This window comes from Pristiophorus japonicus, chromosome 13 (genome assembly GCF_044704955.1).
Source record: "Pristiophorus japonicus isolate sPriJap1 chromosome 13, sPriJap1.hap1, whole genome shotgun sequence".
NCBI lineage: Eukaryota > Metazoa > Chordata > Chondrichthyes > Pristiophoridae > Pristiophorus > Pristiophorus japonicus.
The window spans coordinates 172,937,166-172,960,726 of record NC_091989.1 but is presented as its reverse complement, the minus strand read 5'-3'; the positions used below and the strand labels follow the sequence as shown (position 1 = coordinate 172,960,726).

The 23,561-nt window shown below is 48.9% G+C and overlaps 1 protein-coding gene across 5 annotated transcripts in view; it reads left to right on the top strand.

The window, feature by feature from the left end:
- Positions 1-18,785, top strand: part of gse1b (Gse1 coiled-coil protein b) — a 643,131-nt gene extending 624,346 nt beyond the window's left edge. For all 5 annotated transcript variants that reach the window (XM_070898265.1, XM_070898264.1, XM_070898263.1 and 2 more), the window contains 3 exons: positions 5,936-6,205; positions 10,225-10,328; positions 12,468-18,785. In XM_070898265.1, the coding sequence (XP_070754366.1) occupies positions 5,936-6,205; positions 10,225-10,328; positions 12,468-12,602 (509 nt within the window). In that variant the 3' untranslated portion in view covers positions 12,603-18,785. The remainder of the gene's footprint in view (positions 1-5,935; positions 6,206-10,224; positions 10,329-12,467) is intronic.
- The last annotated feature ends 4,776 nt before the right edge of the window (positions 18,786-23,561 follow it).

The window sequence follows — 23,561 nt, the reverse complement described above, 5'->3', positions numbered from 1 at the left end:
ACACTTCCCTCCACGACTGGGCCCCGCCCGAACACTTCCTCCGCGACAGGGCCCCGCCCGAACACTTCCTCCGCGACAGGGCCCCGCCCGAACACTTCCTCCGCGACAGGGCATCGCCCGAACACTTCCTCCGCGACAGGGCCCCGCCCGAACACTTCCTCCGCGACAGGGCCCCGCCCGAACACTTCCTCCGCGACAGGGCCCCGCCCGAACACTTCCTCCGCAACAGGGCATCGCCCGGGCACCTTCTCCACGACTGGGCCCCGCCCGAACACTTCCTTCCACGACTGGGCCCCACCCGAACACCACCTCCGCGACAGGGCCCTGCCCGAACACTTCCCCCGCGACAGGGCCCCCGCCCGAACACTTCCTCCGCGACAGGGCCCCGCCCGAACACTTCCTTCCACGACAGGGCCCCGCCCGAACACTTCCCCCGCGACAGGGCCCCACCCGAACACTTCCTCCGCGACAGGGCCCCGCCCGAACACTTCCTCCGCGACAGGGCATCGCCCGGGCACCTCCTCCACGACTGGGCCCCGTCCGAACACCACCTCCGCGGCAGGGCATCGCCCGGGCACCTCCTCCGCGACTGGGCCCCGCCCGAACACCTCCTCCGCGACTGGGCCCCGCACGGGCACCTCCTCCGCGACTGGGCCCCGCCCGAACACTTCCTCCACGACTGGGCCCCGCCCAGGCACCTCCTCCGCGACTGGGCCCCGCCCGAACACTTCCTTGGTGGCGGGACCCCACCCAACGCCCTCATCAACGGGACCGACGGCCCGAACAGCTCCTGGGCGGGACACCCCCGCCCACCGCTTTCAGAGTTTCCGAAATCCGGAAATACCCGAACCTGGGCTCAGTGTTTCCGGACTTGTGACTTCAGAAAGACGATCGACAGTCTGGAAAAGCCTGGAATTCGGAACCACCTCCGTCCCAAGGGTTCCGGAGTCTCGACGCTGCACCTGTATAAGCTGCCTGTTAATTCACCACCTTAAATTGTTCCCCTCAGTCCCACCTCCAGCTGCTATCTTGCCCCCGTGGTGCCACTGGAAAGTGCAGGGCCTGCTGTGTGACTCGTGCTCCTTACTGGACTGCCGAGGAATAATATGACGGTGGTCGGGGCTGTATGAATAAAGAGCAGTGAACCTGTGAAGATCTCATTTTGGGGGTAATTTTCCAAGCATGCACTGGGGACCAGGGACCCTCACCAACCCCAGTGTAAACTGGAATCAATGAATGGCAAATCCCAGGCCGTGTGTCCGCCATTTCCCTTTACACAGCCCAGCTCGCGAGGTTCCCTATCATCTGCACGTACTGGGACATTTACCCCCTTAGGATCTTTAGAAAACCAGCTATTAACTTAAAGAATGATCAAATATAATGGCCTAGAAATTGCGGTCGGAGACCACCTCCGGAATACACCTCTGACCCGCAAAACAATGAGGAAATGACCTGCTGGCGCCCAGGCTGGGGAGAGTTGCGGTCTCGGGTCCCGAGGCGGAGGGCAGTGTAATGACCCAGGGACGCAGGCGGTTCGGAAGCGTACCTGGGATCACGTGGGCCCGGTCCTCCAATGAAAAAGGAGAATTCCATTGCAATCATTTACGAAGGGAATCCACTAATGATATGCAATAGAATCAAAGAATCATCGAAATTTATGGCGCAGAAGGAAGTCATTCGGCCCATCGTGTCCATCAGGCCAACAAGGGGCTATCCAGCCTAATCCCACTTTCCAGCACTCGGTCCGTAGCCCTGCAGGTTACGGCACTTCACGTGCAGATCCAAGTACTTTTTAAATGTGATCAGGGTTTCTGCCTCTACCACCCTTTCAGGCAGAGAGTTCCATACCCCCACCATACTCTGGGGTGAAAAATTTTCTCAAATCCCCTCTAATCCTTAATACCAAATATTTTAAATCTCTAACCCCTGGTTATTGACCCCTTGGCTAAGGGAAATAGATCCTTCCTATTCACTCTATCGAGGCCTCCTCATAATTTTATACACCTCAATCAAGTCTCCCCTCAGCTTCCTCTGTTCCAAAGAAAACAACTCCAGACTATCCAATCTTTCCTCACAGCTACAGTTCCCCAGTCCTGGCAACATCTCGTAAATCTTCTCGGTACCCTCTCTTGTGCAATCACATCCTTCCTGTAATGTGGTGACCAGAACTGCACGCAGTACTCTAGCTGTGGACTAGTGTTTTGTACAGTTCAAGCATAACCTCCCTGCTCTTGTATTCTATGCTTCGAATCCCCAAATAATTATACAATGTACAGAATAGCAATTTTATTCATAAGTTCCTTCAGACTGTCTGTCAAACCGTAACCTGACGGATCACAAGTTCCGGATTTCGCGCATGCGGTAATCCAGAACCTGCGGGGCTTTTCAAAGCGAACCCGTGGTGTATTCTGAGAGGACGTCATCATAGAAACTGTAATTTCGGGGCCAATGTTTTTGGTGCCACCACCCCCCGACTAACACGCCCACTCCCCCTCCCGATAAAACCCCACCTCCCTACTCCCGATAACACGCCCCTCCCCCTCCCGATAACACGCCCCTCCCCCCTCCCGATAAAACCCCACCTCCCTACTCCCGATAACACGCCCCTCCCCCTCCCGATAACACGCCTACTCCCCCTCCCGATAAAACCCCACCTCCCTACTCCCGATAACACGCCCACTCCCCCTCCCGATAAAACCCCACCTCCCTACTCCCGATAACACGCCCCTCCCCCTCCCGATAACACGCCCCTCCCCCTCCCGATAACACGCCCCTCCCCCTCCCGATAACACGCCCCTCCCCCTCCCGATAACACGCCCCTCCCCCTCCCGATAACACGCCCCTCCCCCTCCCGATAACACGCCCCTCCCCCTCCCGATAACACGCCCTCCCCCTCCCGATAACACGCCCCTCCCCCTTCCGATGACACGCCCCTCCCCCTCCCGATGACACGCCCCTCCCCCTCCCGATGACACGCCCCTCCCCCTCCCGATGACACGCCCCTCCCCCTCCCGATGACACGCCCCTCCCCCTCCCGATGACACGCCCCTCCCCCTCCCGATGACACGCCCCTCCCCCTCCCGATGACACGCCCCTCCCCCTCCCGATGACACGCCCCTCCCCCTCCCGATGACACGCCCCTCCCCCTCCCGATGACACGCCCCTCCCCCTCCCGATGACACGCCCCTCCCCCTCCCGATGACACGCCCCTCCCCCTCCCGATGACACGCCCCTCCCCCTCCCGATGACACGCCCCTCCCCCTCCCGATGACACGCCCCTCCCCCTCCCGATGACACGCCCCTCCCCCTCCCGATGACACGCCCCTCCCCCTCCCGATGACACGCCCCTCCCCCTCCCGATGACACGCCCCTCCCCCTCCCGATGGCACGCCCCTCCCCCTCCCGATAAAACCCCACCTCCCTACTCCCGATAACACGCCCCTCCCCCTCCCGATAAAACCCCACCTCCCTACTCCCGATGACACGGCCCTCCCCCTCCCGATGACACGCCCCTCCCCCTCCCGATGACACGCCCCTCCCCCTCCCGATGACACGCCCCTCCCCCTCCCGATGACACGCCCCTCCCCCTCCCGATGACACGCCCCTCCCCCTCCCGATGACACGCCCCTCCCCCTCCCGATGACACGCCCCTCCCCCTCCCGATGACACGCCCCTCCCCCTCCCGATGACACGCCCCTCCCCCTTCCCCCGTGCTGACACATGATGGGCCATGGGTGCCCACTGTTATGTCATCCAAGTGGCCAGCTTTCCTGTAGTAATCCTCGACTGCAAGTATTGATGGGGCTATTCAACCATGAGTACCACAGCAGTCCCCACACTTTCCAGCAGGCGTATTTAGATAGCAGTTGGGAGCAGGATTCCTGATTTAATTTCCCCCTCCCCAATCCGTACTGCAAGGACGCTGAAGCCAATTGTATGTGGCCGAGCCGAGATCAGTCAATCCAGCACAGAGCGGCCATTGAAGCTGGAGCCTTGTGTTCTTTTTGGCTGAGAACCGCAGAGGCCAGTGCATGTACCTGTCGAAGCCATCGGGGAGAGCTGGGCCCTTTGGCCTCACAGTATTATTGTGTAAGGGTGTCAGCCAGTGGCTCAGTGGGTGGCACCCTTGCCTCTGAGTCAGACAGTTGTGGGTTCAAGCCCCACTCCTGAGGCTTGAGCACTGAATCCAGGCTGACACTCCAGTGCAGTACTAAGGGAGCACTGCACCGTCGGAGCTGTCCTGTTTGGGGTGAGACGTTAAACCGAGGCCCCGTCTCCCCTCTCAGGTGGACGTAGAAAAGCAGGGGAGTTCTCCCGGTGTCTTGGCCAATATTTATCCTGCAACCAACACCTAAAAACAGATGATTTGGTCACTTATTTCATTGCTGTTTGTGGGGAGCTTGCTGTCTGCAAAATTGGCTGGCGTATTTCCCACATTACAACAGTGACTATGCTTCCAAAGAACTTACTTGGCTGTAAAGTGCTTTGGAACGTCCTGGGGTCGTGAAAGGCGCTATATAAATGCAAGTTCTTTCGTTCCTTAAGTCCTTTTGGTGAATGATCTGCACAACCTTATAGCTTGACAAGTTGTTTGTTGGGGAGCAGGAGCGGAGCCAGGTTGCGAGTGCTGCACGTGCTTTTTCGACAGATTGCTGTTTCCTATAAAGTTTATGTGCTGCAGCAACAGTTTCTCGCTGGGTACCGCAGACACCAGGAAGCTCGGGCCCTGCTGGGTTTGAACCTGATCCAGGCCAGTGAGTGCTGCCTCGCAAAGCATCCAATTAGAGCAGCCGCCTTTTCAGCCAAAGGAAATTATGAACGTGTCTCCCTGCAGTAATTGCAAACGATTATCTGTTTACATTTTTTATTAGTTTGTGTTTACTCTTCTGGCTGAAATTCAGACCTAGATAAACACGGGCGAAGTCTAGCCGCGAAGGGTTTTGCCATGGTTCATTTAACCAGCCAGATTTATGGCACTAAGCAGCGTGAATGTCAAGTGGCCTTATAAAACAGACGAGCAAAGGTAGTGGGAGAACATTGAATAAAGGAGGGCAATCGGAGGTAAACGAAAGGTACAGTGAAACTGACTTTAACCATGCGCATTGCAGTAACAGCTGGTCACCTGAGACGCTGTGCTGTCCCAGCATGCAAATGCATGCATCTATAACCCAATATGTCGATCCCTGGTCTGTACCGAGTTTGCTGATTGGTCGGGGCACTCTAGTTAGCTTCCGTGCCTCTGGGTCAGAGAATGGAGAAGCTCTTAATCACTCTCCGTTCAGGCACATGCTCCGTTCAGGCCCATGGTCTAATAGCCTGTTGGCACTGATAACGAAAAGAAAGACTTGCATCCACATAGCGCCTTTCACCATCTCGGGACGTCCCAAAGCGCTTTACGGCCAATGAAGTACTTTTTGAAGTGCAGTCACTGTTGTAATGTAGGAAACGCGGCACAGCAAGCTCCCGCAATGTGATAATAAGCAGATAATCTCTCTTTGGTGATCTTGATTGAGGGATAAATATTGGCCAGGACACCGGGAATAACTCCCCTGCTCTTCTTCAAAATTACGCCATGGGATCTTTTACGTCCACCTGAGAGAGCAGACGGGGCCTCAGTTTAACATCTCAACGGAAGACGGCACCTCCGACAGTGCGGCACTCCCTCGGGACTGCACTGATGTGTCAGTCTAGGTTTTTGTGCTCAACTCCCTGGAGTGGGGTTTGAACCCATGACTTTCTGACTACTTGGATGACCTGTACATGAGTCAAATTGACTGCTGTTGGGGTACAGGTCAGCAGGTCATCCAAGTGGACATTCTCTGGATATTCTCTATAACCTTTCACCCATTGATGGCATCTCCTTCCCATAACCCAACGTGTCATCGCGCCCTTTTTGAGAGGTTGAATTTTTTCCTCACCCTCCCTTTCTCCTCAGGTACCTCGACGACACTAACCGCGGAGCAGAATCACAAGCTGGACGCCTCTGTCCGCTACAACATTCCAGAAATGCACTCCTCCACCAGGACACTGTTTACACATCAGAACGGCCAGCACTCTGCCACACAGACCAGGAAAGGGGTCATGTGCGAGCGGGAGGAGGACAGTGACAATGAAGACGAGGAGGAGGAGGAGGAGTCGAGACCTTTCCATTCGAAATGGCAGGGCATCGAAGCTGTCTTTGAGGCTTACCAAGAATATGTGGAAGGTATGTGGAGCGGTGTCGGTGCCAGTAATACGTGGTACGGTGTAGTTTGTCGAGCCCACCACAGAGTGGGCAGCAATCATTGCGCTGAGGTGAGCAGACAAGGTAGATTGAGCCTCAATACTCTCCCCTCCCCGCCCTCACTCCTCAAACAGCATTTGGAGCCCATACTGCTCTCACCACGATTCTCAGCCCTCACTAAGAAACTGCTCCAGAGAAAGTAGGGAGCTTGTGTTTAATATAAGAACATAAAAAATAGGAGCAGGAGTAGGCCATACGGCCCCTCGAGCCTGCTCTGCCATTTAATACGATCATGGCTGATCTGATCATGGACTCGGGTCCACTTCCCTGCCCACTCCCCATAACCCCTTATTCCATTATCGGTTAAGATCTCACCCAAAGGCTGTCCCCTCCAATAATGCAGCATTCACTCAGAACCGTATTGGGGTGCCGGCTTAGACTCCGCACCAGGGAAAGCAACTTCAAAAGAGAAGAAACTGTAAAGTTTTAGAACAAATCACTCAACATTCAAGCCCAGAATGATGAGCAGTAATTGGCATTGATCGAGCAGCTTTTCACATACACTGAATGGGTGTGCTGTGCAGTGAGTGTGATGTAGGCTAACAACAGTAGCCGTTTCCCCCACAACAAGCTGGTGTTCATTAGGTCAGGAATGTCGTCAGGTCACCAGGGGATCGCCCTGCTCTGCCGTGACCAGTGCCATGGGATCTTCCAAAGCCCATCAGAGCAGGCAGCTGGGTCCCGATTCAACATCTCCTCCACTGGTCCAACAACAGAGCACTCCCACAGAACTCCGCTGGTGTGTGTCAGCCTACAGTATGCCCTGGAGTGGGGCTTGACCGCCCAACCCTCTGACTCAGCGAGAGGGCTACCAACTGAGCCAAAGCTGACTCATTTTCAACTACATCAGCAGACCAAAAAAAGAGTCACATCTGCTGCCAGTGTGTAGAGTGACTAAATCACCATTGAGATGGTTTGTGAATGAAGAATCCACACCAACCATTCGCATATGTGTTTCCTTCCGAGGCCAGTTCAGAATTCCCCCTTGGAGTGAATGTTGCGGCTCACTGGGGTTTGTAACCGCCACTGAGTTGTGTTATGTGGAGTTCAGTCGCCACAGTGCAGCTTTGCTCAAAGGCTCAATAGGGTTTTCGAAAAGCAATGCCAGATTTCAATCATCATCTTTTTTTTAAAAATTAGTTCTCGGGAAGTGGGCGACACTGGCAAGGGGCCGGCATTTAATTGGCCAGCCCTAGTCGCTCTGAGAAGGTGTTTGGTGGGCTTTCTCCTTGAACCATTCCAGTCCATGTGCTGGTGGTGCTGTCCCAGTGGTTTTGAGTCGGTCTTCCAAAGTATTGTCCCAGCAACGATGGAGGAAAGGTGATAATACGTCCAAGACAGGGTGGGGGGTGGGGGGGGAGCGGGATCTGGAGGTGATGGTTTTACATAAGAACATAAGAAATAGGAACAGGAGTAGGCCATACGGCCCCTTGAGCCTGCTCCGCCATTTAATACGATCATGGCTGATCCGATCATGGACTCGGGTCCACTTCCCTGCCCGCTCTCCAGAACCCCTTATTCCATTATTGGTTAAGAAACTGTCTATCTCTGTCTTAAATTTATTCAATGTCCCAGCTTCCACAGCTCTCTGAGGCAGCGAATTCCACAGATCCTCTGAGAGAAGAAATAAATGGGCGGCCCCTTATTCTAAGATTATGCCCTCTAGTTCTAGTCTCCCCTATCTCATCCTCTCTGCATCCACCTTGTCAAGCCCTCTCATAATCTTATATGCTTCGATAAGATCACCTCTCATTCTTCTGAATTCCAATGAGTAGAGGCCCAATCTACTCAACCTATCTTCATAAGTCAGCCGCCTCATCTCCGGAATCAACCTAGTGAACCTTCTCTGAACTGCCTCCAAAGGAAGTATATCCTTTCGTAAATATGGAAACCAAAACTGTTATGTATGAAGAAAGAGTCAGACTGAATACTGTGAGCTCAAAGTAAAGTGTGACCGTAGTTTTTTATTGCAGGTCTCTACAGTGCCTCTCCAACCAGTGAGGCCTCCTTAAATACCTGTGCTCCCAAGGGATTATGGGATTCCTTAGGAATGCAGGGGATGAGCCCACTGGTGGTTGTACAGAGTATATACAAGTTTACATGTGTAACAAAAACTGCACGCAGTATTCCAGGTGTGGCCTCACCAATACCCTGTACAACTGTAGCAAGACTTCCCTGTTTTTATACTCTATCCCCTTTGCAATAAAGGCCAAGATTCCATTGGCCTTCCTGATCACTTCCCATGACAGTGGTCGAGATTAGTGGGAGGTGCTGTTGAAATAATATTTAATTGATAGTGGATTAAAATTTATGCTGAAAGCTGATATTTGATCGAGGGTGGTGATTCTTATGTAGCATCATTATGGAGCCATTGCAATAAATTGTATTCTCCACCTGAAATTCATTGCACAACATTCGAAAAAGTTTTGGAATAGAATAAGGTGTTTGTGGGAGAGAGCTGGTGATTGTCGGCTGCTTTATAACCACCATAAAGTGAGAGTGTAGTGATTGCTGTCACGGTGGCTCGGTTGGTAAACGCACTGCTTGGTGTGGTACTGAGCCATACCAAGCAGGAAGATCTCGGGTTCAATTCCTGGCCTGTGTTCAGTTAGCTCTTCTCACTCTGGGTGGTGGTGAAACATAGAAACATAGAAAATAGGTGCAGGAGTAGGCCATTTGGCCCTTCAAGACTGCACCGCTCGATGGATATAAAAATTGGGCCAGGGTTCCTGCTCATACTGTGCTTGTGTAAGGGCATCAAGTGAGAGCAAAAATAGACTCCGTTACAGTCGTCTTCTTAGGCAGTCCCCCTCATACAAGTAGCCATTCTTGATGTATGACAATGCGTGTCGAGAGAGTGTACCAATATGGGCTTACTGTAGCTGATCCCCGCCCTCCTACATGCTTCAGAGACATGGACAGTGTCGAGGAGTCGGTGATGACTTGCTTCCACACTAAAATGAGTTCTAAGATGACAGATGAGTCCGATGCAGGAACTACAGACTCACAGGTGGGGCAGACGGTGGTTGGAGGGACGGGTGGGTGGGGTGCTTGGTTTGTCGTACACTCCTTCCGCTGTTTGTACTTGGTTTCCGCGTGCTCCCGGCGAAGAGACTCGACGTGTTCAGCGCCTTGTCGGTTGCTTGTCCTCCACTTTGAGCGGTCACCAGCCAGGGATTGCCAAGAGTCGGTTCAGATGTTACGTTTTTTCAGGGAGGCTTTGAGGGTGCCTTTGAAGCATTTTTGTTTTTACCTCCTGGGGCTCGCTTGCTGTGATGGAGCTCCGAGTAGAGCACTTGCTTCAGGAGTCTTGAATCAGGCATGTAGACAATGTGGCCAACCATCGGAGCTGGTTGAGCGTGGTCAATGGGGATATTGGCCTGAGAGAGAACACTGACGTTGATGCGCCTATCCTGCCAATAGAGGCAGCATTGGTGGTACTTCTCCAGTGCTTTGAGGTGCCTGCTGTACATTGTCCGTGTCTCTGAAGCATACAGGAGGGCAGGTATCAGCTACTGTGACTCCATGTTGGTACACTCTCTCGACACTTATTGTCATACATCAAGAATGGCTACTTGTATGAGACCTCAGCGGACAACTAATACCCCAGCAGGATGAGGTCTCTGAGGGTAACCAATAGCCCAGCATGAGTTGGTGCCCTCAGGAACGGAGGGAGATAGACCTGAGGGGGAACTCGCAAGATTGTGTCAAGAAATCAAACCTTGCATTCTCATCAGAAGAAAAGTTTTCTTCACTGTGACTGGAAGGGATGAACTTCAAGGACCGAATGGCCTTGAATCGTCCTTGGACTGTTTCTTATGTTATTGTGTGAGTTCTGAAACGGCAGCATCAATTCCATTGTATTGGAGCGGCAACAATTCGATGATGAGTTGTAAGTTTTTAAGAAATAAAATGACACAAAGATTATCATTTAATTTCAGAACAAAATGTGGAGCGACAGGTCCTACAAGCCCAATGCAGGCGTCTGGAAACCTTTCACTATAACCTTAGTCTGACTGCAGAACAGCTTTCCCTCAGTATGTCGGTAAGTGCTGAGAAGAAACACTTTATACAAATTCACTGGTGTACAATGGATTGTCAATTCCCCGGGGCCGATTTTAATTTCTGGTTTCGGTGGAAATGGGGCAATAGAGCAATGGGAAATTGGGGCGTAAATCTTCCCGCCAACATCCGGGCTGCCGCCATCTTGTTAAGGTCCTTGAATTGAGTGGCTCAGACGAGCAGCAAATGGGCGCCTCATTAGCCCATGCAAATCGAGGTCCAATGATGTCATTAGGATCCTGATGCAATTTTCAGGGGCCGATGGTCCAATAATCAGAACACGCTCCGCCCGTTGCGTTGAGCTGCAGAACCAACTGACAACCCTTAAAGGGACTCTGCCCACCTGATGGAATTGGACACTTGAACAATAACAACCCTGTGTAATGGAAACAAGGAGCTTTGCACCTTGGTGATTAGATTTTTATCAGACTAGTGATAAGTGATCTTTGTCAGATTGTTGGAGTATCATTGAATTAAGTCATCTCAAAACATGCTGTTTCTTTTGAAAATTGAAATATATCTCCAACCACGAATTGGTGAAATTCTCTTTGTGAACATTAATTTGTCACTCCAGTGTTTGGGGTGTTTCATTATCAAAATCCCATGGCGCCTGAGTTGATAAATGCCCCGAATACTCAGGACATTGTGTACGGAATTTGTTAATCTCAGCCGGGGGGGAATTGGGATGCAACAGTTAGCCTCAGTCCCCCTGGACTAGGGATGGGGATAAGTAGCCGTGGTTCCTGCACCTGATCACTCCGGCTGGATATGGAGTGTGAGAGGGATTTGATGCACAATCAAATAGCCTGACCTGCCTGGGGGTCATACCTGAGGAATGGTGCTAACCTATGGGACTTTACTCCAGCAATAGCCTTCGCCATCAGGAGTCCAGGGGATGAAATTGGAAGGAATGAAATGGGAGGCATTGGGTTCTTGTGTCCAGGGGTCTCAATCCCTTGGCACACTTCAACATGCAAATTTTTACCAAATTGGTCAAACCAAATTCTTTAATTTGTCCTGGGGATGTGGGTGATCCATTTATTGCCACCCCTCGTCGCCCTGAGGACGGTGGTGGGCCATCTCTTTGAACCCCTGCAGTCCTTGGACTCTTGGTGGTCCCACACTGCTGCTAAGTAGGGATTTCCAGGATATTGATCCAGTGACGATGGAGGAACCGTGATAAACGGCCCAAGTCAGAATAACATAGGAACATGAGTAGGCCATTCAGCCCCTCGAGCTTACTCCACCATTCAGTGAGATCACGGTTGATCTGCAACCCAACACCATTTACCCGCCTTTGGCCCATATCCCTTAATACCTTTGGTTAACAGAAATCTATCAATCTCTGATTTAAAATGAACAATTCATCAATTGCCGTTTGTGGAAGAGAGTTCCAAACTTCTACCGCCCTGTGTGTGTAGAAGTGTTTCCTCATTTCACTCTTGAAAGGGCTGGATCTTAATTTTTAGTCTATGCCCCCTCGTCTTAGAATCCCCAACCAGCTGAAATAGTTTCTCTATCTACCCTATCTGTTCCCCTTAATATCCTGAAAACTTCGATCAGATCACCCCTTCACCTTCTAAATTTCAGGGAATACAGCCCTAACTTGTGTAATCGCTCCTCGTAACGTAACCCTTGAAGACATGGGTCACGAGTAACAAATCCAGAAGTTCCTTTTGGGTAGGGGAGCAGTAGCATAGTGGTTATGTTACTGGACTAATAATCCAGAGGCCTGGACTAATAAAATTTAAAAATTGGAATAAAAAGCTAGTATCAGTAATGGTAACCATGAAGCTCGTCCTTTAGGGAAGGAAATCTGCCATCCTTACCTGATCTGGCCTATATGTGACTTCAGATCCACAGCAATGTGGTTGACTCTTATCTGCCCTCTGAAATGACTTAGCAAGTCACTCAAGGGCAATTAGGGATGGGCAAGCGATGCCCATATCCCGCGAATGAATTTTACTTTTTTTTTAAATGTCCGCGTATTGCACAAACACTACTGATTGTGCGAACCAGTGTAGAAATACGGTTAGCAGTTAAGCAACTTTAAGGAATGCAAGGTCAGGCAGCGATGCTGATAATTGATTACCTTGTGTGTCTGGTTCTCTTTGATATGCAGGAACTGTTGGCTCAGAAGCAGAAACTCGCCTCAGAAAGGGAGAGACTCCAGTCGGAACTGGAGCATTTCAGAAAGTGCCTTGCACTGCCGACGATGCACTGGTCTCGAAGCTACTTCAAGAACTACCCAAGGTGACATCCCTGTTAGCTCGGCCGCAGCATAGAGAAACTATTTTATTATCCTGGTATTTAATATTCCCATTGGAATTGATACTCTAGGCAAGACCTAAGGAAACGTGCCACATATGAAGCAAAGGGTAAAATGGATAAACAGCCTATTGAACGAACATTGCAATGCAACGGAAACGAGACTTCTGGATCTCTCTATTTTTACATAAATTTGTTTAACGGAAACCCTTTTTTTTTCCCCCCCATCCTTATTAGAATTTTTGATTATTGTTATTTCGTCCTCCCCACTCCCTATTTAAAAAGTCAGTTTGCTTTTTAGAGAGGGCGGGATACGTTATTCTGACCTCCAGAGCCAACACTAATACATCCAATGTAAACGCTTCAAGTTGCCTGGCCGGTGTGGCTTTCTCTGCACCTCCTTTTGCTCGAGTGGCGGCATGGACGCAACGCGCAGTGATGGTCGGATCGCTCGCGTGGAGGTCGTCTTTCCCAAAAGATGAGAAACGGAAGAGCCTTATCCATTGGAGAATACGGGAAATGCTCACCACGTGTGATTGAAGGATTGAAGAGGACCATGCTCTTTCACCTCCGCCTTACAGAAACCCGGCCCCCCCACCCCCCCCCCCCCCCATCCTCCGCCAATCCTTCTGCCGCCTCGCACGACTTGGACATCTCTTTCCCACCCCACTCCAAAAAAAAAACCCATCTGAAACACTGGCTCTCCCCAAGACCCCTTGCACTGCAACCAAACCAGGCCACAGTTTCAAGACTCGCTCAGATATAATAAGGCTTTTTCTTTTCAAAAACAGAAAAAATGCACTTACGGCAATTGAAGGTATCTTTTGAACCAGAGTCTTTTAAATCACACAGATGCATGTTACAGAGCTGAGTGTGTGCATTTAAAAAAAACAGAAAGACGGCAGCCTGAAGGGCAGGGTTTTTTTTTAATTATTAAAAAAAAAATAAAAAGGATTTTTCACAACAAAAAAAAAAGGTGCTTTGCCTTGTACTGTATATAAACGAAAACAGATTTTGTATGTTTTTATTACTTTAATTATTGTTATTAAAGCTTGCCATTTTTAATATGTTTCTGCTTTGGCAAATATCTTGCTTTTAGTGTTCGTACTGCTGCTGGTCAGGACACGAGATTGAAGTGCTGAAAAGAAAAATGTCCAAACAGATAATGAGAGTGACAAGGTTTTCACTGGTGCATGAACTGTCACTCCTGTTTTCGCGTAGCACCAGTTGTAAGATTTCTGTAAAAGAGGATGCAGAGCTTCTATTCCCCTCTCTCCCCCGTTATTTATATGTGCTTGGGACAGACGAGCACCGATGGTGACTTGTGGCTGTATCAGCTGCTTTACCTTTTCTCCTATTGTGCTGTATTTTTTCGTATCTAATTTGCACTCGCCTATAATGGCCACTCAATCCTCACTTGTTGTTTTTAAAAAACCCAACAATGTCTCTAGTTCCGCTCTGAAAATGACCGCTCGTTAAAAGTGGAAGGCGTGTACGTGGTCAGTGTGTTTAGAAAGTTTCCCACCTGAGGCGCACTTCATAGAAAACGCCCGCCTGGGGGGTCTCCCTGTCAAATGGTGCATTTTGAATACGAAAATGATGTTTGTATTTTCAAGTTTCCTTTTTATTTAAATTTCATTTCACCGTTGAGCACTGACAGAGGTAGTGGCATGCACTGGCGGATTGTCCACTCTTTGACGGGTGAGTGCTACATCCTGGCACTTTCTCCGCCCTGCCCCGCCCCCCCCCCCCCCCCCCGAGCTGCTCGATTCAGATAGTTCTGAGTTAGGGCATTATTGTGATGTGAGATGCAGCAGGTCATGCGACCCATTGTAACCAAAACCTCCAAACTCCCTTCCTCCTCATGTAAGATCCAGGTAGACTGCAACCATGACCATCCCATCAGAAAATACCTGTAAAATGGAGGCGTTTTACACAATATTCGGGGGGAGGAGGGGAGAAATTAATCATTTCTGTGGCTATTAATAATCTCTGATGCATTTTTCAAATCCTTGTACCATGCAAAAAAATAAATGGTGCCACTCTTTGCCCGAGGTTGGCTTTTTAACCTAGAGCCTTTCTTCAACGATGTGCAGGGCAAATTAAACGGGATGGAAAATCTGTTGCCATTCATTGAAAACCTGTGACCCTGCAAATGAGCTCACTGGTCTGCAAAGATTCGAGACTTAGTCCGTTGTGAGTGTAGCACCCAGCAGTATTTCTCACAGATGAACTTTAAAAAAAAAAGTATTGAGAGTATCTAACCTGAGGTTCCCCTCCCCCTGTGTGAGGGGAGACCGGGACCTCCCACTCACTCACACGCAAAGATTGTTACTGCATTTACAAGATTCAAAGAAACGCACTGATCCTGTTTTTAGCTAGTCCAGCGCTTCAGAATAAGGCTTTCTTTTGGTGCTGAAAGCAGAGAAATAGATGAGAAAATTTAATCCGACATTAGACCCGACATTAAGCCACTATTAGATCCAGCCAAGGGCAATTGCCCCAAGCTGTTACTCGGTATCGCATGTTTCCCGGACCTCGACCTATGTGCAGCAATACTGCAGGAGGGAAGAGGAGACGGATGTGATTCTGGTACCCCTGTGTGTTTTTTTTTGTTCCCTCAGTGTTTTCTTAAGTTACCATGCCTTGATGAAGAGGGTGCATGTTGAGTTTTGCTACTGGAAGCCACTCGAGAGCTTCGTGTGTTAATTCCAATCTTCTGCGGCGAGGGAGAGGGGGGGGGCCTGGATCATGACCTGGTTTAAATGGCTGGCTGAGATCAGGAACTCGTAGTCCTGGGGGAAACCGCTCCTGTCACCGTACCAGCTGCAATGCCACCAGCAAAGTGTCTGGTACTTGCATTTTTCAGGGCGATCAAGGCAGATCAGACTGGCGATACAGGCCAACTGGTGCAAGCCAAATGTGCTCTCGCAGTATGTGCGTCATATCCAACCAGACCAGTTGGCTTCTCAAGTACAGCCAACAACCCACGGTGTGAACCGCGCTTTTCCTTACTGAGTGCGGGCCACTGGGAGGTTAAAGGACACCAGAATCGGATGCCCTGAGAGCTGGCAGATATGGGAGGGCTTTTATTCAAGTGCACAGTGAATTGAACCTGGGAGTGCCACTGCCAATCACTTGGAGGTTGAGATCCCAGTGTCAGAGTGCAGCTCTTCCTGAATGAGTTTTGTGCCATATGTGTTGCTCCTATTGTGAACCACAAGTTGCAGTGCAGGAGAGTTCACTGCACTGCCAATCTTCCACAGCAAACCATCCAGACTGTCTTGCTGTTCTGTGCTGGAGAGAGAGGACGTCAAAACTACCAAGAGATTCTCTCTTTGTTCATCAGGCTCGCCCACTTGTAAGGATAAACGTAGCTAGCTCGCCGAATGGCACAGTTGGGACGTAAGCTGCCCAGCGTGATACTGAGCCGTAGGGAAGGTTGGTCCCACACTGAGGCACGACTCTGTGCTAGAGCAGGAGCAGGAGCACAACCATTGCCCTGAGCTCAGGAGAATGGGCCTGGGTTCCTGTTCCTGATCACTGCCATCCAGCGCCTTGTGCTCGGGGAGTGAATGTGTGTGTGGCGGGCAGTTGGGCAAGGATAGAAGCTGGACCCCACCCCCCAGAGTGCAATCGTCTCTTGATACTGTCACACAGACAGAATGACCACTTGGGTGAGATACTGGAGGATGGCTGGGAATCCATGGGATCATACTCTAGCACGTCAGTGCCTTTGGAGTATGGCAAGGATATCTATCCATTCTCGCTGCTTGTCAACTTTATAAGTTGAAGTCTAGGTGGTGCTAATAGTCTGCACTGATGCGGGTAATGAACTTGTCTTCTAATAACCTACATTTGGGGATGGGGGAGGGGAAGTCCTGTGAGGATGGATAGAAAGGATTTGGGTGCTCTATAGTGTATAACAAAGATATATGCTCACCCACACACTTCCACTTACGAGACTGACTGTATTTGCTGCAACTTGAAGCTTCCTACAAACCCCCTTTTCTCCAAACCCAATCCCAGGGGCTGCACCATGACCGGTGTCCTCTCACCCACCATGTATCTGCAGTCTGCTCTATTGGAGCCCTGTTGCTGGCCTTACCACCAACAGTAATCTCAACAGGCTGGTTTCTCTCTTGATATGGTTTGTTAACAACCATTTACCTCAGCTGAGGAAACCATCAAATGCCATCACTGTCAGCATAGCTAAATTACTTGCTCAGTATAGCCATCACTGCAGTACATGACAAACATTATCCAAAGACTGGGAAATAATTGCAAGGGCTTAAGGTGCAGAAACATAGAAAATAGGTGCAGGAGTAGGGCATTCGGCCCTTCGAGCCTGCACCACCATTCAATATGATTATGGCTGATCATTTTTGCAACTTTAGTACCCCATTCCTGCTTTCTTTCCATATCCCTTGATCCCCTTTACCGTAAGGGCCACATCTAACTCCCTTTTAAATATATCTAACAAACTGGCCTCAACAACTTCCTGTGGTGGAGAATTCCACAGGTTCACAATTCTCTGGGTGAAGAAATTTCTCCTCATCTCGGTCCTAAATGGCTTACCCCTTACCCTGTGTGTTTCCAATACACAGTATAGTCTTGTTCGAACACTTGAGAAGATGCCATCAACAACCTATTGTTTACTGAATGCCTTTTTCATCACCACGGATTGGCATTTGTGGTAACTATTGCTCGAGCACTGGGCTCCTGCTGTGTTTGTGCCACAGCCCAAATGATTAGCTGAGCATTGGTCAACGCGACCATTAACTGGTGCTAAATGTGTGTCCCTCCATCAAGTTGCCTCCCTCCTGACTCTTTAACATCCCCAAATGCTTTGCTTCCTCATGACTCTACCCTGACTGATGCATGACTGGCAGGGAAGGCTGGGATCCACAGCATCTCCACAATAGCTACTATTTCCCAGGCCATTGAATGATAAGAAGATGGTCAGGACTCCAGGCAAACCAAGGAGTGACTTGGATCTCCAAAGGTCTTAGAGACTCAGTCTCTCACAAGAAACAAAACCATTGAATCAAATCCAAATTTATTTCCTTCATCACAAGACGACTGAATTCACCTCTCCAATTCTGAATCGCAGTAGTCAGTATTTGCAGTTTATACTTAAAAAGAAAATATGTCAGAAAACCAATCCATTTTGAAAACTGCCAATGATGGTCAAAGTGCGGACGGACACTCCGTTGGAAAGGTTAACAGGTTCACCTTAGAACAGAAGTTCAGTACTTGGTCACTAGTTAGAACATCTGACCGTAAGGCTGGGGAACACTTGTCCAGTAGAATGGGCGGGAATCTGTAGCAGTGCCTTTTTTGGATAGTTCTGCATAGTTACTGTTCGAGCTGTCCAATTGATGTGGGCATTTCATTGACGTGCAGCTATCTGATCTGGCAACAGAATCCTTATAGTACAACTGATATGAAAATACTACTAACTGAAAACTAAAACCACCCTCTCTCCCTTTAAAATGGGGAAGCTAAAGGCTCTATTTTTTCTTTGCGTATTTGGTTTCAAAGAGACAATATTATCTTTGTGTTGGTGTCTTGCAAGACTCCATTGCGTGTTAAAAGTATTACTGAGGCTGTGACATCATCAGGCTTTGATGCCATCTTCAACTGGAATAGAAATCGGCCTTGATTGTACTGCTGTGTGTCGGAGTGAGTGGTTGATGAGGGAATCCCATTAAACATAGGCCCATTCCCACCCCATGTAAGATATACTTATGTGTGAGATGAAGGTGAGATCATGCCACTTTGTTGGTCCAAAGAAGAATGCTGTGTTTCTTGTGAGCTTAAAAAGAAGAGGCGGGCAGTTCCAGCCCATGCTCTAACCGTGCATCTGTTTTGAGTGCCACAGTCTGGCCGGCAGCCTCAGATCTTACTTGCCGTGACCAATCGTGATTTGTATTCTGAGAGTTAGTACAGAGTTTACTGAAGTGCCCTACAACAACAGAGACAGATGCCAATGGCACCAAAGAGATGGTTCCTCGTACTCGATCCAATGGGTCACACGTTCCGCTGCAGCACCACATTTCACCCCGTCCCCCGCCCCCGACAAATCCCACCAATTTCTTATATTTAACGCCGCTTGCCACCCAAGTGCTGTAAATTGGCATGCCAGTTTCTGAGCCGGTCTGGGGGGGGGGGGGGGGGGCGGGGTGCGATGAGAAGTCACCTGCTGCAGCACATCACATGCCGTCTTATCTTTGGGCCTCGAGTCTGGTCGCGGGACTTGAGGCCAAGCCCCGAGTGAGAGAGGGTTGCCAAACCATAGTGCGTACCTTGTAGCCACGATCCCCGCTTTGCAGTCAACAGACCTGTCGCTAATGACCCACTCCGCTGTGTTGCACACCTGCTACTCACTAGCAGATCTGCCTTTCAAGGTCGTTGTAACTGTAAATCTGCCACTGATTGGAATGAACTTTGGTTCTGCACTTCTGTTACAGCCTGTGCACATTTGACATATTATTTTTGAGGGAGGAAGACGGGACCTCTACTATAATTGGGGGTGGGGGTGGGGGGGGTCGATGCTGTGAAAATTATGTTTTAAGTGCATTGTTTGGATTTATTGTAATGTAATATATTTGTTGAATGTAGTAATTAGGTATTTATGAATATATTGCTGTAATTTCTGACAAAAATCAAAAAAATAAAATCATGTACAGAGTGATAAATGAGTGTTGGAGTTCTTTTGCACTCACAGTGTGAAGAAAGGTCAAGAAGTGAGTGAGCATGCTCAGCAATAGTCATTTCTTAGTAACGCACATTGGGTGTCAGCCTTGGCTCATTGGTCGCACTCTCGCCTCGGAGTCAGAAGATTGTAGGTTTCCCAGAGAATAGTAGACCTCCGAAACAAGCTGCCCTCTCCTATGATGGACGCATATTCGCTGAATTCCTTCAAACAATAGCTGGATTTGTTTCTGGCTGCGGCGGAGATGACCTCTTACAGAAGGTAGGTACTGCAGGGAATTATAATGGCCAGAGTGATTTCCTCGAGTCGTTTCAATCGCCTAGATGGGTCAGAGAAGAATTTCCCAGATATTGTTTTCCCCCAAATTGGCCTGGTTTTTTGAAATCTAGTTTTTCGCCTCTCCCAGGAGATCACATGGTTTTGGGCAGGGTGGAGTGTATATGTTGTGATACAGAAAGTATCGCATTTGAGTGGGACAGGCTCAATGTACCAGATGGTCTTTACCTGTCCATCATAGAAACATAGAAAATAGGTGCAGGAGCAGGCCATTCGGCCCTTCGAGCCTGCACCACCATTCAATATGATCATGCAACTTCAGTACCCCATTCCTGCTTTCTCTCCATACCCCTTGATCCCTTTAGCCGTAAGGGCCACATCTAACTCTTTTTTTGAATGTATCTAACGAACTGGCCTCAACAACTTTCTGTGGTGGAGAATTACACAGCTTCACAATCTCTGAGTTAAGAAGTTTATCCTCAACTCGGTCCTAAATGGCTTACCCCTTATCCTTAGATTGTGACCCCTGGTTCTGGATTTCCCCAACATCAGGGACATTCTTCCTGCATTTAACCTGTCCAATCCTGTCAATTTTATATGTTTCAATGAGATCCCCTCTCATTCTTCTAAATTGCAGTGAATATAGGCCTAGTCAATTCAGTCTTTCTTCATATGTCAGTCCTGCCATCCCGGGAATCAGTCTGGTGAACCTTCGCTGCACTCCCTCAATAGCAAGAATGTCCTTCCTCAGATTGTTCGTATGAGTCCGAAGCTTGTGGGTTCAAGCCCAACTCCAGAGACTTAAGTATATAAGATGACATTTCAATGCTGCATTGCCGGAGATGCCAACTTTTAGATGAGATGTTAAACCGAGGCCCCATCTGACCTCGCAACTGGATGTAAAAGATCTCATGTCATAAGAACATACGAAATAAGAGCAGGAATAGGCCATTTGGTCCCTCGAGCCTGCTCTGCCATTCAATAAGATCATGGCTGATCTGATCATGGACTCAGTTCCACTTCCCTGCCCACTCCCCATAACCCTTTACTCCCTTATCGCTCAAAAATCTGACTATCTCCACCTTAAATATATTCAATGACCCAGCCTCCACAGCTCCATGGGGCAGAAAATTCCATCAATTTACAAATTTCTCCTCATCTCAGTTTTAAATGGGCGGCCCATTATTCTAAGACTGTCCCCTAGTTTTAGTTTCCGCTATGAATGGAAATATTCTCTCTGCATCCACTATGTCGAGCCCCCTCATTATCTTATATGTTTCAATAAGATCACCTCTCATTCTTCTGAACTCCAATGTGTATAGGCTCAACCTATCCTCATAAGTCAACCCCCTCATCTCCAGAATCAAGCTAGTGAACCTTCTCTGAACAGCCTCCAATGCAAGTATATTCTTCCTTAAATACGGAGACCAAAACTGTACGCAGTACCCTTGGTGTGACCTCACCAATACCCTGTACAGTTGTAGCAGGACTTTTCTGCTTTTATACTCTATCCCCCTTGCAATAAAGGCCAACATTCTATTTCCCTTCCTGATTACTTGCTGTACCTGCATACTAACTTTTTGTGTTTCATGCACAAGGACCCCCAGGTCTCTCTGTACTGCAACACTTTGCAATTTTTCTCCATTTAAATTATAATTTGCTTTTTTATCATTTCTGCCAAAGTTGATAACCTCACATTTTCCCACATTATACTCCATCTGCCAAATTTTTGCCCACTCACTTAGTCTGTCTATATCCCTTTGCAGATTTTTTGTGTCCTCCTTACACTTTGCTTTCCCACCCATCAGCAAACTTGGCTACATTACACTCGGTCCCTTCATCCCAAGTCATTAATATAGATTGTAAATAGTTGAGGACCCAGCACCGATCGCTGCGGCACCCCCACTAGTCACTGTTTGCCAACCGGAAAATGACCCAGTTATCTCGACTCTCTGTTTTCTGTTAGTTAGCCAATCACTATTTTAAAAACAGCACAGGAGTTCTCACCGGTGTCCTGGCGATCATTTATCCCTCAATCAACACCACCAAAAGAGATTATCTGGTTACATATACTCTCCCTCCATCTACACATGCACACTTTACAGTGGGATAGGAATTAGTAGCTGGAATCCTTTACATCCACCTGAGAGGGCAGACAGGGCCTTAGTTTAACATCTCATTTCGAAGTTGGCACCTCCCAACAATGCAGCACTGGCAGTCAGAATGGCACGAATAACACTTGGCAAAGTAATTGATTACTTAGGCAGGCAGGATGTAATTACACATTCCAGGTAAACTGCTGGGTGTGTCTTGTCTTCCAAGGGGACCAATCAGAAATTAGGTCTGGTCCTCCAAGGTGACCAATCAGGAATCTAATGATGGAAATAAACGCAACCTCGGTTTAATGTCTGAAAGACAGCACCTCCGACAGTGCAGCGCTCCCTCAGTACTGCACTGGGTGCATCAGTTTAGATTATGGGTTGGAGTCCCTGGCGTGGGACATGAAGCCACAACCTTCGGACTCCGAGGCATAAGTGCTACCCACTGAGCCATGGCTGACACTTCAGTCACCCCGGGTAAACAGGGTTTCTGTCAAAATTATGGCAGCTGATTGGGAGACCGAGGAAATTCACAGTGACTGTTTATACTTGAAGAAGACGGGATTCACATTAAACAATTTGATGGACATTTTCCCAATACTTGATCCAAGTTACACCGTAACACCCGAGTGTTTGGCAAACAACAGAAAAATAATCTTTCTCTCCACACTAATTCATTTTGAATATTTCTATTGAGTGAAATTGATTGGAAATGTGTTTTCTACTCACTCAACACCACTAACCATCAGCAATATTCTTTGCAAATTTGCTTTCACTGCCAGATACGTCACGCGAGTTCCGTGTGAGGTTAAACTTGGCTTCGCATTCCTCTCCTGAACATGTTGACTAGTGACCGTATGACCAGCAGCTCTCTAGGCCCTCACGTAAAGCAAAAGAAAAAAAGGAAGACTTGGACTATATAGCACCTTTCATGAGCACCAGACGTCCCAAAGCGCTTTACAGCCAATTAAGTACTTTTGAAGTGTAGTCACTGTTGTAATGTAGGAAATGCAGCAGCCAATTTCCAGACAGCAAGCTCCCACAAACAGCAATGTGATAATGACTGGATAATCTGTTTTAGTGATAGTGATTCAGTGATTATATATTGGCCAAGAGACCGGGGATAACTCCTCTGCTCCTCAAAATAATGCCATGGATCTTTAATCAGTCCACCCGAGAGAGCAGATAGGTCCTTGTAACATCTCATGAGAAAGACTACACCTCCGACAGTGCAGCGCTCCCTTAGTACTGCATTGATTTTTGTGCTCAAATCTCTGGAGTGGGACTTGAATCCATGACCTTCTGACTTAGAGGCAAGGATGCTACCCACTGAGCCATGGTTGACACAAGGAGGAGATCTTCCAGGTGTGAACCTAGATAGGGAGTGCTGGATGCCTACTTGACTGCATCACAGTGAAGCCTAATCCTTCCCTTGCTCAACAGCCACACACAGGTGGGGCAGGGTCCCCTTTTTCAGTGACGGGATGTAAGTGCTTGAAAACACTTTTCCAATCGGTGTCAAATTTTTCTTGATAACGCTCTTGCGAAGAGCCCTGAGCAGTTCGAGCCCAAATTTGAGATAAGCGCTTCCGCCCCACCAAGCTTTTACACCAAGATGCTGGAGGAAAATCTCCCCCCGTCCACCAACCATGGACTTTCCAATAGGGATCACTGTGTAACAATCGGGAACATGAATCCTGGCACAAAAGAATTCCCGAATCTGGAACCCTTGGCCTGTTGCTTGGCAGTACATGGAAGAAACCATATTCCAACATGAGCCACTGCTTTCAGAAGACGAGGGAGCAAACTTAAGAACAGATAGTTACTGTGTTAAAAATAACCGAGGAGGACCTAT